The following is an 18,283-nucleotide window of genomic DNA, read 5'->3' as shown; positions in this document are numbered from 1 at the left end:
ACACAAAATATAATAAACAATTCAATTTTTTCAAATCTCAAAATAAAAATAATATTATAATAATATTTTATTCAACTTTTATCTTATCTTATCCCATATCATCCGGTAACAAGGCCTAATTCTTCTTGTCCTTCTATCTCCTTGTCCTTTGTTTGCTGCCGAATAATCTCTGTTGTTTGTGACCACGATCTTGACTCTTATGCTAGTACAAATTTCATGGTCTGGGTACTCCCAGTTTGCAGCTGTGATCATTATGTCTGTTGTCTCCAATTTGGTTGTTGTATGAAGTTAAAAGTTTTTTAACTTACTGTAGAGCTTTTTCTCTAGGAAGCTTTTTTCTAAAGGGTATACTATTATCTGCAAGTCTTTGCAGTCGAACAAGCTCCTAGTATCAAACTTAACTCTCATATCCTTTAGGTATTTTCCTTACTTGCTGAAGATCCACCCTTCTCAGGTGAGTAATAGAATAAATTAATGAAATAAGTCTTTGTGTTTTGATAAGTAAAATACACTCACTGGCTATAACATTTTTCGACCAAGTTCTAATTTTTCTTCCCCTCTCTTTTATTTGCTTGACACATGTATAAACTTTCTATTTGCCAATGTCTGTTATGCACATGAGATTGGAGAATTTAAGCACCTTCTTGGAGTCAAACTACTAGCTCAAAAGGATTTGAAGGGTATCCCTCTTATGACTCATCCGAAATCCTTTAAGTTACCTAGTAGTTTTGATGCAAGAATTGCTTGGCTGTAATGCAGCACAGTTGGAAGAATTCTAGGTCAATTACCTTGATTGGTTCTAATATTTTGCCATCAAGAGATTCTCTCAGAAGTCTTGATGGTTTCCTCTCTTTTCATATGTCAAATGATGGCCCCAATTTCATTATTAAAGATCAGGTAATTCTGTTTTGAATCCCCGCACATTATATCTCCTTACATAGAAAACTTCTGAAAATTCTCAAAACTTGTGTGTTTGGATGATTCAGGGTCATTGTGGTTCTTATTGGGCCTTTGGTGCCGTTGAATCACTATCAGATTGTTTTTGCATCCATTTTGGCATGGATCTTCTAGAACATTAACATCAGCTTTTGTCAACTTAAGCTTCAAATCCATAGGGAATTGGATAGGTTTGCTACCAAGATAACCTAATAGGAACCAAAGTGGGTCTAGACTTAAAGATCATTTGTATGTTCCAGATGGGCTAATTACAAGATCAAGAGCTAAAAAGATCAAAGAAGCAATGTAAGGATTGGTGCAATCCACTTGAGACGAGTCTAGTAAGAGCCAAATATTCAATATGGACTTGAAAGAATGAGATCCAGTGATCATCCACATGATACAAGCTATGCAAGAGTGTAAGATAAATTATGGCCTATTATTATGATTATGTGATTGGAGGTCTTGAACTTGTTTATTTCATTAAAGGGGCTTATTTTATTAGTTATAGGAATTAGTCTAGAATAATTGGGTTTGAGGATGCTTGGCCCACATATGTCTTATTTCTTATGAATTAGGATTTTTGGGAAGACCTTGTATTTTGGTCAATGGCTTATTTGGAAAGTTACTTTTTAAGAACTAGGGTTTAAAGAGGTACTATAGCGAGTTACTATAGTCGCGATACTGTAGCTGCGATACTATTCACTCAGAGACATTTTTGGAAGAATGGGATTTATTTTGCCTAGGGTTTGATTAGGTTTTGCTTTAAATACTCTTTGTAGCCTCATTTTAATTAGTTTATGAAATTTGATAAATTTATTCATTGTAAGTTGAGTTTTACTCCTCTTGTTCTTAATTGAACTTTTAAATTTATCAAAAGTAAATTACAACTTTTATGGCATTCCTCCTTGTAGTTTGGATTCTTGAGATGAGTTCTTCAATGGATCTAGATTTTAATATAATCTAGGTTCTTGAAACGAGTTCTCATCGAGTATAGATTCTCCATCCATTGACTTGATTTTAGCTTTCTTGGAGAGTTTTCAAATTGATTGTGGGTTTAAGGAATTTCATTCCCGCAAGTTCATATCATAATCACTGTCCTCTAAGACTTCAAGAGCATATTTGCGTTGAGATACAAAAATTCTAGCAGTAGTACTTGTTATTTCTAAACCCAAGAAATACTTAAATTGACCCAAGTCCTTGATTTTGAATTGATCGTGAAGATAAGACTTCACTTGAGCAACATATGACGTGTCATTGGAAGCAATTAGAACATCATTAACATAAATCAAAAGTGTTGTAAAAGAAGAACCTTGCACCTTTGTAAACAAGCTATAATCATGTTTAGATTGCTTATAACCGAGGGACAAAAGGGCAGTAGTTAATTTCTGAAACCATTGGCGACTGGCCTGCTTCAATCCATACAAAGATTTCAATAAACGACATACTTTATGCTCCCCTTTTTATGCAAAACTTAGTAGTATCACCATATAAACTTTCTCTTCTAAATTCCCATGCAAAAATATTGTTCACATCAAGTTGTTCTAAAAACTAATTTTGACTAGTAGCCAAAGCCAAAAAAATAACGGACTGTTGTCATTTTAGCAATAGGAGAGAACGTTTTAACATAGTCAACTCCCTCATTTTGTGTAAAACCTTTCGCTACAAGATGTGCTTTATATCTTTCAACATTGTCATCCGCCTTGTACTTCACCCTATACACCCACTTATAACTAATTGCTTTCTTACCAAGAGGCAAATCAGTAACTATTCAGGTTTTGTTATTTTCAAGAGCTAAAATTTATGCATTCATAGCTTCTTGCCATTTAGGGTCTTTAGCAGCTTGTTTGTATGTCTTGAGTCCAGCATGAGTTGAATCTAAGGTAAGTTTATGCACGGAAATCAAATTGAAAGTGAATGAATAGACATACAAAATATGATGTAAGGTTAATGTTGCCGATAGCATCATTGATCCTATATGAGATACAGGAGCAAATTGACCATTTGGTAGGCTAACAGTAGCATCAACAAGAGTAGGAGGTGAATAAAATAGAGAAAGAGAACAGACCATATGGTATGTAGCTCCACTGTCAACAATCCAAGTTTTCGGGAAATGAAGGTGTGTAAAAGAAATGGAATTAAGACAATGAGCTATTGCAGAACTAACAAAACAAAGAGGAGATGAACTACTTGTCATATTGGCATAGCTGGTAGGTTGTGATGGATTTGATTGAGTAGAAATACCTAGAGGTGAATCTAATTTAAGCTGAGTTTGCAGAGTATTGAGAAATTGTTGAAGTTGCTCTTGAGAAAAAACTTGACCAGAATTAGGAAATGAATTTGCCTCTAGGGAAGTAGACACTTGATTAATAGAGGATCGGTGAAATCCAGATTTAGAATCAACATAATTTTTCTTCTTTGACACCTAGCCCGGGGGATAACCATGGAGCTCGAATCATTTGTCCCGAGAATGGCCCTTTCGGTTACAATGTGTGCAGTGAGGAGATTCTCTCTGACTAGTAGAATGAAAATTCTTCCTCAGTACAGCAGCAACAACCGATTCAGAAAGTGAATGTGCTTGAGAAGCTAGCATCGTAATATTCTCTTGATTCAACGAGGAGGTACGAGAGAATCCATGTTGTCGCTCTTCTTGAATAATCAGAGGAGATTCTCTCTGACCAGTAGAATGAAAATTCTTCCACAGTACAGCAGCGACAACCGATTCAGAAAGTGAATGTGCTTGAGAAGCTAGCATCGTAATGTTCTCTTGATTCAACGAAGAGGTACGAGAGAATCCACATTGTCGCTCTTATTGAATAATCAAAGAATAGATTTCATCCAAGGAAGGAAATGGTTTCATAAGGAGAATATTACATCAAGTAGTGAGATAATTCTCATTCAGTCCCATGAAAAAAAGCATGGTAAGGTTTTTCTCTTCACGAGCAGCAATGAGTTCGAGAACTTTACATGTACATGTAGCACATTTTCCACACGTACAAACAGGAATAGTCGAGAACTGATGCCACTTGTTCCACAAAGATTCAAATGGGAGTGAAATAACCACTCACAGATGATTGATTCTGAGTGATATTATTCAGAGCTTGTTGAATTTCAAAAATCTAAGCTTTGTTGAAAACGACGTTTCAACAATTTCCATATATTCTCAATAGTTTTTATATACAAGATTACCTGTGCAATTTTTAGAATCACCGAAGCATAGATCCAAGAAGAGACCATTAGATTACAACGAAACCAAGCGTTGTAACCCAGATCATCCGTAGAACTTGGACGTTGGATATTGCTGTCAATAAATCCAATCTTGTTCCAAGAGCCAATCGCCATAAGCATTGCATGGGTTCAAGAATAATAATTCTTGTCGTTGAGCTTTGGAGAGACGATTATAGTATTGGAAACATCTGCCGAAGTGATCATATATTGACTGTCAAGATTAGTCGACGAAGAAAATGTAGGCGATGAAGGATCTGTAGTCGACATATTGTGGAATCAAAGAAAAGCAGAAAAAAATAGAGTGCGGAAACTTAGTCAAAGATGAATTTTCTTTTAATACCATGTAGAAGCTCAAAACAAGTAGAAACTGGAGAAAACTTCCTGATCATTATTCAGGAAAAATAATATTTCACAAAATGAAATTCAATCTATATAATTACAATAAGGCTTTTGCTTATATACAAACTAAATCAGGAGCCAACTAAACTAAGCTAACTATAAAATTGTAAAACAAAACTGTAACTAAGTTTGTTTTATCAACTAGACTGGTTAGCTCTAATACACCCCATTGTTCTCCACATCCCTTTATCGAACCATGCCGAGAGGATAATTGAATATGGAGCTTGCTGACAAGGGTCGGTGGGTGACCACTCCGATGATTAAGCCAGAATAAGAGGGAAAGAAGATAAGAAGATTGGAAAGAAAAAAGTGAAATGCCAATAAAAAGTTATGGAGAGTGTCTCACATTGCTTTGGCTTTATAGGGTTTTGTAGTAGTGTTCTAGCCATGCACGTTGTGAGGTAACTTTGGAACCATGCATGCCTTGGGCAATACATGGGTCCTCTAGCTATTAGCCTCATTCTCCATCATCACCATCATCTTCCAATTTGCTTAGGTTCCATGTCGCACCATCTTTGGATTGTGTCTCTTTCAACATGTCCCTCCTCTTCCCTTGGTGTATTCTGGTCTTAGTCACGCTATTCATTCTTCTAATAGAGCCTCATTTTTTATATCTTATTTGATTATATAGATGAGATGAGATAATATAAAAGTTGAAAATTGAATAAAATATTATTATAATATAATTTTTTGATATAATTTTTGTTTTAAAATTTGAAAATATTGAATTGTTTATTATATTTTATTTGAAAAAATTATAATGATTAGATAAGATGAGATAATTTGTGAAAACAAACCAGGCCGATTAACTTAGGTTCATTCGGGAATTGAGTAATAGTTCAGAACTGAGTCTGTATTCAGATTCGAACAAATGACTTGTATATGCCAAATCACTAGATGGTAACCCAAAAACTATTAAGCCGCTATCTTCTATAGTTGTGCGTATCTAAGCCTTGACGTCAAGCCTTTGCCTTTTTTTATTTGCTTATGTTCGGTGATAACCTCGAAAAATAATTGTAAAAAGGTTGCAAAACAACATGGAGCGAATTAATCTTGGACAAAATCATACATTAAGGATTTACTTGAGAACATAATTGTTTGAAAATATTTTTAAGTTATTTAATATTATTTTATTATTATTTGTAGATATTATGAGATATTCTCAATATCTAAATTAGTTATTCATTTTTTTTTCTTTTGTGTACTGTAAACCGTTAACTCCAACTAAATGAAATGTTCGTACGAGTTGGTTGATCATGATTAAAGTATCGTTTGAATTTGAAGATGAATTGAGATGAATTGTGAATAGTAATGAAATTTATGAGTTAAAATTAATGAATAATAATAAATAATAATGAGATGAGTTAAAATGACTTGCGAATATAAACCGAGCCTAAGGCTCCATATGAATTCAAAGTTGATATCTATCAATTCATCTCATTTCATTATTATAATTTTTCTAAATTTTCATATAAAATATAATAAATAATTAAATTTTTTTAAAATTTTAAAATAATAATAATATTAAAAAATAATATTATAATAATATTTTATTCAATTTTTAATTTTTATTTAAATTCATTTTATTTCAACAAACTATTCAAATCTTACCGTATTATAAACATCGGACGACAGATCAAATTCCCGTCGGCCGGCTAAAGCAGACAGGGCCCAGGCTCATGGAATCTTTGGAATGTCGAAAATTGAGAAAATGAAAATTAGAGTACTTGCAAACCAGTAAAAACTCACCACGTCGCAGTCGGCGGTTAATGTGTACGAGTCTTGTGTCAAAGTTGAGTATATAGTATATTAGATCACTTTGATTGGATTAGCTCAGTTAAAATATATTTTTGATGAATATAAAATAAATTTAATTTTTATCTATTCTATTCATATAAATCTCTATATTGAAATAGTCATTTTTCAATTATATAGCAATAAAATAATATAAGATGATTTTAATTTTGATTATTCATATCAAATCTCTACATTGAATTATCTATTTATTCATTATATAATAATGAGTAATTAATAATTTTAAAAATATCTTAATTTTTTTTAATTAATTTTTTTTATTTTATTATATTTTACTATTCATAATATTATATATTAATTTGCAATCATATTCTAATTATATTTTTTCAATTGTCATTTAAAAAGGAGAGAGAAATAATTAATATAAAGGGAAGAGAAAAATAATTAATATAAAATGTATTTGATGAATGAATAGATCCTTTTAAATTTAAAAATAATTTTAGAAGTGATTGTAGCTAAATTCATTATTTAGAATTTAGTTATTCGTACTCATATTTTGTGATTTAATAGTAAATTCTGAGAGTGCTCTTAGTATCATTGGATTTGTTAACGCCGCCCCTAACGGTGAACGAGACTTCCAAACATGAGTCTTGTTGCTACCTTCCTATCCGTCCCGTTTTCCTTTGGCTGTCTAACGTATTTCATGTATTATTATTATTGTATTTTAACTCATTTTAAAAAAAAAATTATTTATTTTAAAATTTTCTATTTTACATCTTTCTAAGAACCTCATTTTATCTAATTTTGACAGATAATTGGAAAGTTATTTGCTTATGTTTTTTAGTTTAAGTAATACTACGTGTATTTATATTTATATTTATAATTTTAGGTACAAAATTTATTTTAACAATTTTTTTTTTAAATTCAAAATTTAAATTTTAGATTTTTTTTTAAATTTTAAACATATAAATAGATGGCATGTTAGGATGTATTTTTATATAAAAAAAAATTATAAGTATAAATATTATTTTTCCTTTAATTTTTATATTATAGTTTGTGAAAGCAATTTTGGAATTTATTTTATTCTTAGATTTTTTTTAATTGGATTTAGATAAATAATTAGATCTTGTATTAACGAAAAATTGTTTTTTGTATTTAAAAATTATACTTTGATTGCTAGTGAACTAAAAAAACTCAAAAAACTTCAAAAAAATAAAAAAAGAACTAAAAAAACTCAAAATTCTTCGAAACTAAATATAAGAGGAAAGAGTTAGATTATTTTTATTCTAAATATAATAATTCTTAGTCATATTTATTGAATATAAGTCTTACATCATACACATTCATTTAATCAATATGAATTGCTATTTTTATCATTTTATCTTAATATTTAAATATGTGTATTTAAATAAAGAGAAATATTTTAGTCGCAAATAGATTACACAAAAGTAATTTTATAAATTGATGTAATTCGTCATATTATAAAATTATTTTTATTATAAAATAAATCTGACAAATTATACAAAATCACATTTATAGAAGGACTCTTATTTTTGTATAATCTTTTTAGTAACATTCCTCTTTCATATATTATATAGCAGATATAATTAAACACGACTCAATTAAGGAAAAAGACAAGTTATAAACTACGAAAGATTTTTTTTTTTTTTTAAATGTTATTCTCGATAGCAATAAAGGCCTGCAAATTATTCGAGATGACAAATGCCAAACCATGGAGTCAAGACTCAAAATTTCAAAATAAAAAAAGTGATGCATCCATGGCAGTGAATTAAGGAAAAAGCTAGGGACTGCGATGGGAGCTCCTGCTCGCTCTTTTTTTTTTATTTATTTAATGATTAAGAAAATATTATTTAATATTTTATAATTTTTTTTAAATATTAAAAAAAATGATGTGATAAAAAAATAAAAATAAAAATAGTGCGGCTAGTATGCCGTCTCATGAGACCAGCGTAAATTTTTTTTTTAATGTTTTTTTATATATTTTTAATATATTTACATATATTTAAAAAATAAAAAAATATGTTAATATATTTAAAATTATTTTTTTAATCGTTAAATAAAAAAAAGAAAAAAGAAAAAAAAATGTTTCAAAATGAGTGTGGATAATAATATTTTCCAAAAAAAAAATTTAGAATTTCGCTTAGCGGGAGCTCCAGCGGTGGGGGTAGGCCCACTCGTGAATTAATATTTTACAGGTTCACTTTGCTATGGCTCTCTATGGCGTAATTTTCTAAGCTCTGGGTACGTTTTCTTGTGGTCTGTGAATCTCGTTCTCTTCCGGACCGGAGGTGGACGGGGAGGAATTTATATCTGCATATAATTTGATCGGGGGATCGTAAGAGGGAAGTCTTTGAGATGGTGAAGGAGACGGAATACTATGACGTGCTTGGGGTCAGCCCCACAGCTACCGAAGCCGAGATCAAGAAAGCTTATTACATAAAGGTGAAATCCTATCTTCCCTTTTCGTTTTTCGCTTTCTGTTCTATTTTCTTTTTTACGCTGGTTATTTACTTGCTATCATTTTGCCCCATCGCGATTTTGTCTAATAATCAGCAAAGAGAGGTTTTTGGTTGATTCCATATATTATATGCAAGTTTTGAGAGATTACGATATCTTTTGAGGATGTTTTAAGTTCATTTATATGCGACAAGTTCTGAGAAATTACGATATCTTTGGTCGCCAGTAATCCCTTTTTTTTTTTTTTTTTTTTACCAATCATTTCGTACAATGCAAGGTTGATGCCCTAAAGAGGAATGCCTAAGATATTATTGCCTTGTTTATATGGTGTTCTGGGCAAAATATCCGCATTCGTCACGATCACACCCTTTAACGAGGTTGACTTCCCCGCTACCATTTTCCCTCTCTTCCCCCGTGTTTTTTGGAAAATGATTTATACACAACATTTTTTACAACACTTTACACAATTATGTTTTAAATCAGGAGTATTTTTGTAAAACATCTTATAAAAATAACATCATTTTAAAAAAATATCCTATTTTATAACATTGTTGTATAATGTGTTGTGAGTATATCATTACTCGTGTTTTTTACCCTTTTCTTCTTCTCTTTTTTCCCCTTATATTGCACTTTTCTCTCCCAGCTTTTTTTAGTACTTTTTCCATAAAAGAGAAGCAGCTAAACTATCCGAGGAGTTGCTAGCGTTTAAAACTAAGTCCAATGACTCTCTAGTTCATTTAAAAACACTGGAGTTTTGTTAAATAGCCTAAGGGTTTTGCAGATTTCATCTGTCTTCTGCCCTTTATCCATCTTGTTTTCTGGCCTGAAGTTGTGTCCCGCCGCTTTAAAGTGTATGTCCCCTTATGATTCTTTTATTCTGTTAATCTCGTATACTTCTGTTGTACATTTGATTAATTGGTAATTCAACAATTACTAAAGGCCCTCCAACTTTAACTAAAGACCCCTAATGAAACTTCCTTCACTTTTTGAATGCATGACGGATTTGGTGATCCCTTCCATCACCTAGCACTCTCTGCAATGATTTTTGTGGGGACCAAAAATAAGGAAGGGATGTAAAGAAACTTTCTTCAATTTGGTCAAAACTTTGAATGTATTGGAGTTGCAACAAGTACTGTCGACATAAGCTTTATGTGTTATTTTCATGTCTAGACTAATGTACTCCTGACATGCTATGCAGTGTTGATGTCCATCAGCTAGAAATGAATGGATCTGTAGCTCATATGGATTATTTTTCTTTCTTGCTTGCAGGCACGGCAGGTTCATCCAGATAAGAATCCAAATGATCCTCTTGCGGCACAGAATTTTCAGGCAAGATTTTCCTTCTTGCATATTGAATATTGTATTTTATCAGAAATGCTTAAAGTTGTGTTTTATACAGCCATGGAAAGATACAAAAGCTTCTGTCTCAACGGACTAATTTCCAGGATTAACTTCTATGATTCCTTCCCAAACCAAACATGAATGCTGTGATTCATTTGCCTCTCACTCTCAGTTTCTTCATTTATTTATAGGAAATATAGTTATTATTACTGTTATTTCTCAATAATTGAACTTATCCTGTTACTTATAATTGTAATCAGAACCCCTCCTCCCTCTATGCTCATTCAACATGAAACAATTGACCAGTCTCTAATCTACTACAAGAATTTCTTCACATCTCTCCTGACAAAACAAACAATCATCAGTAATATTGGTGTTTTTTATCCTTCCTTCCAATTAAATAATTCTTCCCATGTACATTGGCTATGCTTATCTTATTATCAATAAAATTCTTGTTTACCAATAAAAAAATCCAAATAATTCTTCTCTTTTAACTGTAAACACTGATTCTGAGTTTTGGGGTGGGGGTTGGTTAAAAGAAAGGATCCAAATCTACTGACAATGTGAATGTTCTATATAAGAGTGAAGAAAGTTTTGACTTTTCACATTAAATAATTTTTGTGCTGATATATAAAAGTAACATTACTAGACAAAGTCCAATGCTTGCCTAGAATTTAAATGGTATGGCTTTGACCATTGCCATGGTTTCACAATCCAAAGCGAGTTTATTGGCACCATCCTTATCTCTGTTGACACATATAGATATAACGCCCCAATAGAAGGCCCAAACCACATGGCCTATACTCCAAAAGGACTAGTCAATGATGCAATTGTAGCGCCATTGGAACCTTATAAAGGGCAAGAACTTATCCTTCCCAAGCAATGTGGGATCCCATACTCCATCTACCCTTATCCATATCAGATGGGGTATCACAATCTACCCCTATTAAATTCCTGACGTCCTCGTCGGGCCTGTGCATTGTAGGTGGCACGGCTCAAGTCCCACATTTCTGGTTGGGATAGGCTCTGATACCATTTGTAACGTCCAAATGGAAAGCCCAAACCACATGGCCTATACCTCAAAAGGACTAGTTAATGATGCAATTGGAGCGCCATTGAAACCTTATAAAGGGCAAAAACTTCTCATTCCTAAGCAATATGGGATCCTATACACCATCTACCCTTATCTATATCATATGGGGTATCACAATAGATCTCCTTACTTTGATATGAAAACAATCCAATATTAGGACTGATCCAATTATATTTTTTTTCCTCGATTCCCTTCCTCCTATTGTTGCCAATTTAGTACAGAGGGTACAATACAACTTATTATGGAGCTGGTTAGGTGAAAAGTTCACTAACCTTTGTTCAATTAGGCCCTTATAGGGAAGTGGCTTTGGCGTTACCAACATGAGAGGCAAGTTCACCATTCGATCCCCTAAGGGGAATGTTAGCTTTTTCTAGAGCATCGCATGATTTAAAGGTTGATGTCGTCAGAGTTCAATCTCTTTTACTCTACTAAATTACAACCTGAACGTGTAGATTAGATTCTATGGAACCTTTCCAAGAGAGGGAAGTTCACTGTTCGATCTTTCTATCATGGCTTTATTACCTCAGGCTAACAACTCTTTTCTTTGAAGGATTATTTGGTGGACTTAGGCGCCCTTGAAAGCAACTCTTTTTTTTTTTGTTTTGTTTGGACAGCCTCCTTAGGGAAGGTTCAACCATTGAGAATATATAAATATATATGTGTTGTACATGCAGAAAGAGCAGGGAATCTGTAGACCCATCTTCATAGAGTTGGGTTGGCTTCACTTATGCTTTGAAGAATAGTAGACATCCTTGCCAATTGGAGAGGATTATATGGTAGCCTTTTAAATTGCAGCTGTGTGGAAGATGGTTCCTATCTGTCTAGTGGTTGGAAATGAGTGAGAGTGTAATACACTGGATTGAGTATAGGAAGGTGAGATCCCACATTGTTTAGGAGGGAGTTTTGCTCTTTGCAATGATTTCAAGGAGCTCCAGTTGTAACATTGGCTAGTCCATCTAGAGTATGGGCCTAAATGTGGCTTGAGCTTTTCTTTGGTCGTTACAGAGAGAAATTTTGAGGATCGTAAACAGATGATCAAATGTTTGAAATTTTATTTTTCAATACTCTGTTCCTTTGGGCAGCTGCTATAGATTTTAATGGGCTGAGTTTTCATGAATTTTCTTGTCTTTCTTTCTATTTCTAATTAGGTGTTATTTTTGTATATATGTCCCATGTACTTGGGCAATGTCTTTTGCGTTCTTCAATAAAAATTTTAACTAGTTATTATTAAAAAGTTTTAAAATGTCTATTACTTAAGAAAAAGAACATTAGGAATGTTATTTTGCAATCTGGAGATTTTGAGTAATGGTGCTAATTTCCATGTTCCTTCTAGGCTCATTTGGTTCTAAACATATAGTAATATATATTTTTCATTCATTTGTATTCAGGTCTTGGGTGAAGCTTACCAAGTATTGAGTGATACAGGCCAACGGCAAGCTTATGACTCTTTTGGAAAATCAGGAATCTCAACGTTAGTTTCTTGTTGTTAATTTATTGATAGATGAAAATTAAATTCATGATTGATAGTGTCTGTCTCCCTGTATGATGTAGGTAGATTATAATGAAATTGTTGTTATGGTTAAATATAGTCTTTTCTGATATATTTTGTGGTTCCCTAATATTGCAGTGAAGCAATTATCGATCCTGCAGCTATCTTTGCGATGCTTTTTGGCAGCGAGCTTTTTGAGGAATACATAGGCCAGCTTGCAATGGCATCAATGGCTTCACTAGACATATTTACAGAAGGGGAACAGTTTGATACTAAAAAGTTGCAAGAGAAAATGAGGGTACGAGTCTACCTCATCAATTGGGTTTTTTGTTATTATTTTATATTATCTTATACTGGACTTCTCGTTACTGTTTTGAAAACCTGAAGTTGGATGGTTAATCGCGACGGAAGTGAAAATGCTTTAACGAAAAGAAGGGCAATGAAGTTTTCTAACACTAGAACCAGTGATACAGTTCACCTTTTTCTTCTCTTAACTTTGCTTTCAAAACTGGTGGTTCTTATACAGACTTCTAGGTATAGCATATGGTTAGATTTGTGTCATGCTCATGATCAACCCTATTAGTTATGCACCATGAAGGTGATCTTATTATGGCACTGAGATTGATGCTTTGGCATGCCAACTTCAACTTATTGACCAACATCATTGTAGCATCAAATCATCTTATTCAGGAAAATATTCCCTATAAATATTATTGGCCACTAGGATAAGCAAAGTATGCATGCAACTGCTAATTGATGTTTGGGACAAAAGATTTATGGAAGTAATAGCAACATGAAGAAAAAAACTATTCAATACTGCAGAAGATTGAGAACACACGCTTTTATGGATTGGTGATCCCAACTATTTTATGCTCTTTTACCACCTTGTTGTTCTTAGGGAGTTATGCTTGACCTTGTTAATGGTTATCATACCAAATGTGAGAGGAGAAAGACATAAGATTGGTTGGGGTATTAAAGTAAGGCATCCTCCTATTATAGGCCTTGCATGTCTGGACTCTGGATTAGTGTGGATTGTAATGGAACTCTGTCAGCATGAGTATCTTTTTAACCCTTTTTTTTTATCGGTCGCATGAGTATCTTTTTAAGTATTTCAACCTTTCTTCTAATTGATGGTTTTGTCTTTAATTGTTGGCATATGATCTAAGTTCAGTGGACGTTCTCTTTTGTTTTCTTGAAACTTGCACATTTAAATGGCAAGGAACCCATGATTTCACATCCGCTATATTGGGGGTGGTGGTGGGGAGGTAACAGGTTCAAGTTTGGTGTGGTGTTGGAGTTATCTCTACCAATCCAAGGGGTAGGGGCAGTGTAGTATTAGTCATCGCGGGTGTGTAGTAGTGGCGGCAGCAGCGGCTGTAGTATTACTAGTAGTAATAACCAATCAATTAATCAAGCATTGTTTGTTTTATGCTCATTCTTTTTTTTTCTTTTTTCTTTTTTGCAAATTCCTCATTTCTACAGGTTGTTCAGAAGGAAAGAGAAGAAAAGCTTGCAGAAATTCTGAAAGATCGACTCAACCAATACGTTCAAGGAAACAAAGAGGAGTTTATCAGACATGCTGAAGCTGAAGTAGCAAGGCTATCCAATGCAGGTAATCCTTGTCTTTATTCTTTTGGAAATCAAGTTTTTCTAATGTTCTTGGCATTATTCTGTCTGACAAGTTGCAATCCAACTAGGTATGCTTGAAAATTTAATCAGTAGGTTTAAGTCAGTGCCCTTTTCATTATGAAAACTAACCTATAAAATGTAAAGAGTTTCCTTACAAATAGTCCACCTGTTTAATGTCAGTGAGTATGAGTAATGAGTTAGTCGATGGAGACCACTCAAATTATGGTATTATACCTGGTTTCTTATCTTTTGATGAAGTTTTTGGCAAGCTTTTAATATCAGCAAGCATTTCGTGCATGGCTTATGGCATATGGAAAAGATCAAATTTTGGATATATCTTGTGCAATTTTAGTCTTTTGGCGCACGTCCCTGTATATAAATGAATATTTACTGATGATTCTGATCCATTTAATTGTCTTTTTCTACAGCTTATGGTACTGATATGTTGAATACAATTGGATATATATATGCAAGGCAGGCCGCTAAAGAGCTAGGGAAGAAGGCAATATACTTGGGTGTACCATTTATTGCTGAATGGTTTAGAAACAAAGGGCATTTCATTAAATCCCAAGTAACGGCAGCAACAGGTTAGTGCATATTGCTAGTTTTGACCCATGATGATATTTAGTCATGTTGTGATGGTGTCTTGAAAACTACCCTTTGACTCGATCCTTCAGGTCATATCTGGCTTAATATTGAACCGGTGGAGTTGCTTTTTTGTTTTACTTATGGTCGCTATTTTGTTAGTAATTTATCATTGTCTTGAAACCTTAGATCTAGGCCTCATCACAATACATTGGTAACTTGGTCTCCATTGCAGTCAAATCAATGCATGGCACCTAGATCATCAATTAGGATGTGCAGTTGGTGCCGAGGTGGTATTTGTTCAGGGTGTTTTTAGTGTGTACGAGCTGTGTGCCTATGCTCTCTCTGTGTGCTTTGTGTAGGGGGGACTGTGTTGGGAAATATTTGCTTACAACAATGAATTGGTTTTTGTTGCTGGTGGCTCCAGGTGCAATTGCCTTGATCCAGCTACAGGAGGACATAAAAAAGCAACTGAATACCGAAGGAAACTATACTGATGATGAACTTGAACAATACATGCAATCTCACAAAAAAGTGATGATTGATTCCCTCTGGAAGCTTAACGTAGCTGATATTGAGGCCACTCTTTCCCGTGTTTGTCAGATGGTGGTTTTTTTTTCTATAGTAGTTTCTGTATATGGCTGAAACTGAAGTAAAAACTTGGTCAAAGGTGGTTTAGTGAAATATGTTCATTGTTTACTTAGGTTCTTCAAGACAACAATGCCAAGAAAGAGGAGCTTCGTGCACAAGCAAAGGGGTTGAAAACTCTTGGTAAAATCTTCCAGGTACTTCCCTGGTGCCTCTTCAATTTCTTGTGGTTAATATAAAGAATCTTCATTATTGATGACTAATAGAGACTGTGGTATACATATAGAGGGTTAAACCAGCCAACGGGAATGAGAGTGAAAACATACTAAATGGTGCAGTACATAAATTGAATGGAAATGAGACAAACAATGATGCTTCTTCTCCTAGTACTTCACCACCAAAATCTTCAAATCCTGAAGAGCCATCTTTATCCACATTTCCACCACAGGTACCTTTCTCTCTTTCTAATAAGATCATGAATTTTTTAAATCACCTCAACATTTCACAGGTTCAATCCCAAACGTGACTGAGTTGTAGTACCTATAAAAATAACTGGATTTTTTTGTCGAATTTTATGAATAACCATGTCAACTCTTTAATACCAGCAGATGATTTCTTGTGTGACACGAGAAAGCAATAAGTTGTCATAAAGTGTTTTTGACACAAAATGGGAATGATGGAAGCATAGGAAACTTTGAATAGACTACAGAATCCAGCATAGCTCCCATCAAGTAGGCAGGAATAAAAAACAAAAACAAAACAGGAGCACAGAGAGTTAATGATCTTTTTATTGTAGAAAATGTAGACTCTATGCTCTTATGGAGTCTACGACAAGCACCAATAAGCTCTTTGTTTGTTGTAACTTAATAATTGCAAAAATCAAATAACTGAAAATCAGGGTGAGTATGGAAGATCATGATTAAACAAACGCCTCCAGATGAAGACATAGTTGCATTGGCATGGATGGTGCCAATATACATAGGCATGAGATCCCCCCCCCACAACAACAACCATCTTCTCTTTTCTTACCTGTATCACTGTATCATCTTTTGCTTATGCTTTTTTCCCTCTCCTTTTGGAACAACTGGAAAATCTAGAGCCCCTATGTGGAGGTCACCAACTTTGGAGGCTCACTCCCAATGCCAGTGGCACCACCCGGGGCGTCAAGACACTCATCAACAGGCAGGAATTGAGGGTGGAAGAAGCTTGATATCATGTGTGAAATGCTTGTGATGTATAATGCTTGTCATATGTATCAATGTTGTGGTTGTATGAATAGCTGATTGTGCGGGAAAGCACATCCCACCTCTGGCCGAATGCACATGCTGATGCTGTTATGTATATCAATGGGAGAGAAATAATATTATATGCATATAGGAGGAGATGGTTGTCGAAGGCAGTGGTTTTTTTTTTTTTTTTTTTTTTTTTTTTTTTTTTTTTTTTTTTTTTTTTTTAATTTATCACCATCTGGCTACGATTGGCTGGCCAGTTAGCGTGAGTTTGTTTTTTTTTTTTTTTTTTTTTTTTTCATTTGTCTTTTTTTTTTGGATGGGGTGTCGTTCTTGTTGTTCGGTTTCACAGGTTCGAACTTCAAAGTGAGTTCGAAGGATTTTGCTTAATAGTTTTGTCATTTTGGATATCAATGTGTCACCCATAATTTAGACACAGATTAAAAGCGATTGTTTCCTTCGGGTGAAAAGCTGTGGCACCCAAATATAAATTAGAAAATATATATATATATTATGACCCTAACAAATAAACTATAGAAAAAATATTGGTTAGGATTAAATATGGAAATTTTTTTGTCTAAAATAAAATCAATCTTAAATGGTAAAATTTGGTAAAAAAAAAAACAGTAAATATAGAAGTTTTACGAAAAAAATCTTACTCAAAATGTACAAAATTTTCATACAACAGTGAAATTAGAATAAAAGTAGCAAAAATATAATGATATATTACTCTTGAATATTTTATAAAATATGATATTTATTTTGACATCGATGGCTTATTTGTTTTCATAATGAAGTATTAAAAGAAATATATATATGGATAAGGAATAATATTCTATTTACAGAAAAATTAGATTCTATTTCAAATTGTTATTGTATTAATAAATATTATTACTCAGAATAATATTAATAGTTGTTTTACATTTCAGAAAATCTTAATATTTAATATTTAAAAATTATTATTATTTTTAAATTAAATCGTCATGTACTTTGTGGTCGCCTTAGGTTACAAAATATATCGGGCTGTCCTTGAACAATATATAAATAATAATTTTTTCTTATCCGTAATTTTAGTCATTTATGCTATTATTACATTTGGTTATATAATCACAAAATTTCATCTAATCAATACGTAATTTATTATTTTTATTATTTTATTTAAACGTAGACATATTTAAGTATTAAGATATAAGAGTAAAAATGATAAATTATATGTTGATTAGATGGAGGTGTAGTGTAAGGTTTTCACGTGGAATTTTTTTATATTTGAAAATATAAGATATTTTAATATTTATATATTAATTAATAATTCTCAGAAATATAACTATAAAAAAAATGCATTTTATTGTACTCTTAAGTATAAATATTATTTATTTGAAGTGAAAATGAAATGAAATGAATAGATTGTAAAGCTGATAACCAGGATATGAGAAGATGCGGGGAGAAAAGGTGAACACGTGGGGAAGGGGACAAACACAAGGAGGTGGCGTTAATTTGTCGTATAAAAATCATGGCAGAATCGTATTATATAAA

The 18,283-nt window shown here is 32.9% G+C and overlaps 1 protein-coding gene across 1 annotated transcript; it reads left to right on the top strand.

Moving 5' to 3' along the window:
• Positions 1-8,091: 8,091 nt before the first annotated feature.
• On the top strand, positions 8,092-16,913 carry LOC121263313 (chaperone protein dnaJ 10-like). The gene is made up of 11 exons (XM_041166135.1): positions 8,092-8,102; positions 8,508-8,781; positions 10,066-10,125; positions 12,619-12,701; positions 12,858-13,017; positions 14,202-14,331; positions 14,777-14,935; positions 15,361-15,539; positions 15,638-15,718; positions 15,808-15,969; positions 16,619-16,913. The coding sequence occupies exons 2-11, from the start codon at positions 8,695-8,697 to the stop codon at positions 16,712-16,714; spliced, it is 1,197 nt and encodes a 398-aa protein (XP_041022069.1). The 5' UTR covers positions 8,092-8,102; positions 8,508-8,694; the 3' UTR covers positions 16,715-16,913.
• The last annotated feature ends 1,370 nt before the right edge of the window (positions 16,914-18,283 follow it).

The sequence above is a fragment of the Juglans microcarpa x Juglans regia genome, chromosome 4S (assembly GCF_004785595.1).
Source record: "Juglans microcarpa x Juglans regia isolate MS1-56 chromosome 4S, Jm3101_v1.0, whole genome shotgun sequence".
Taxonomy (NCBI): domain Eukaryota; kingdom Viridiplantae; phylum Streptophyta; class Magnoliopsida; order Fagales; family Juglandaceae; genus Juglans; species Juglans microcarpa x Juglans regia.
This window is presented reverse-complemented; position numbering and strand designations above follow the sequence as displayed.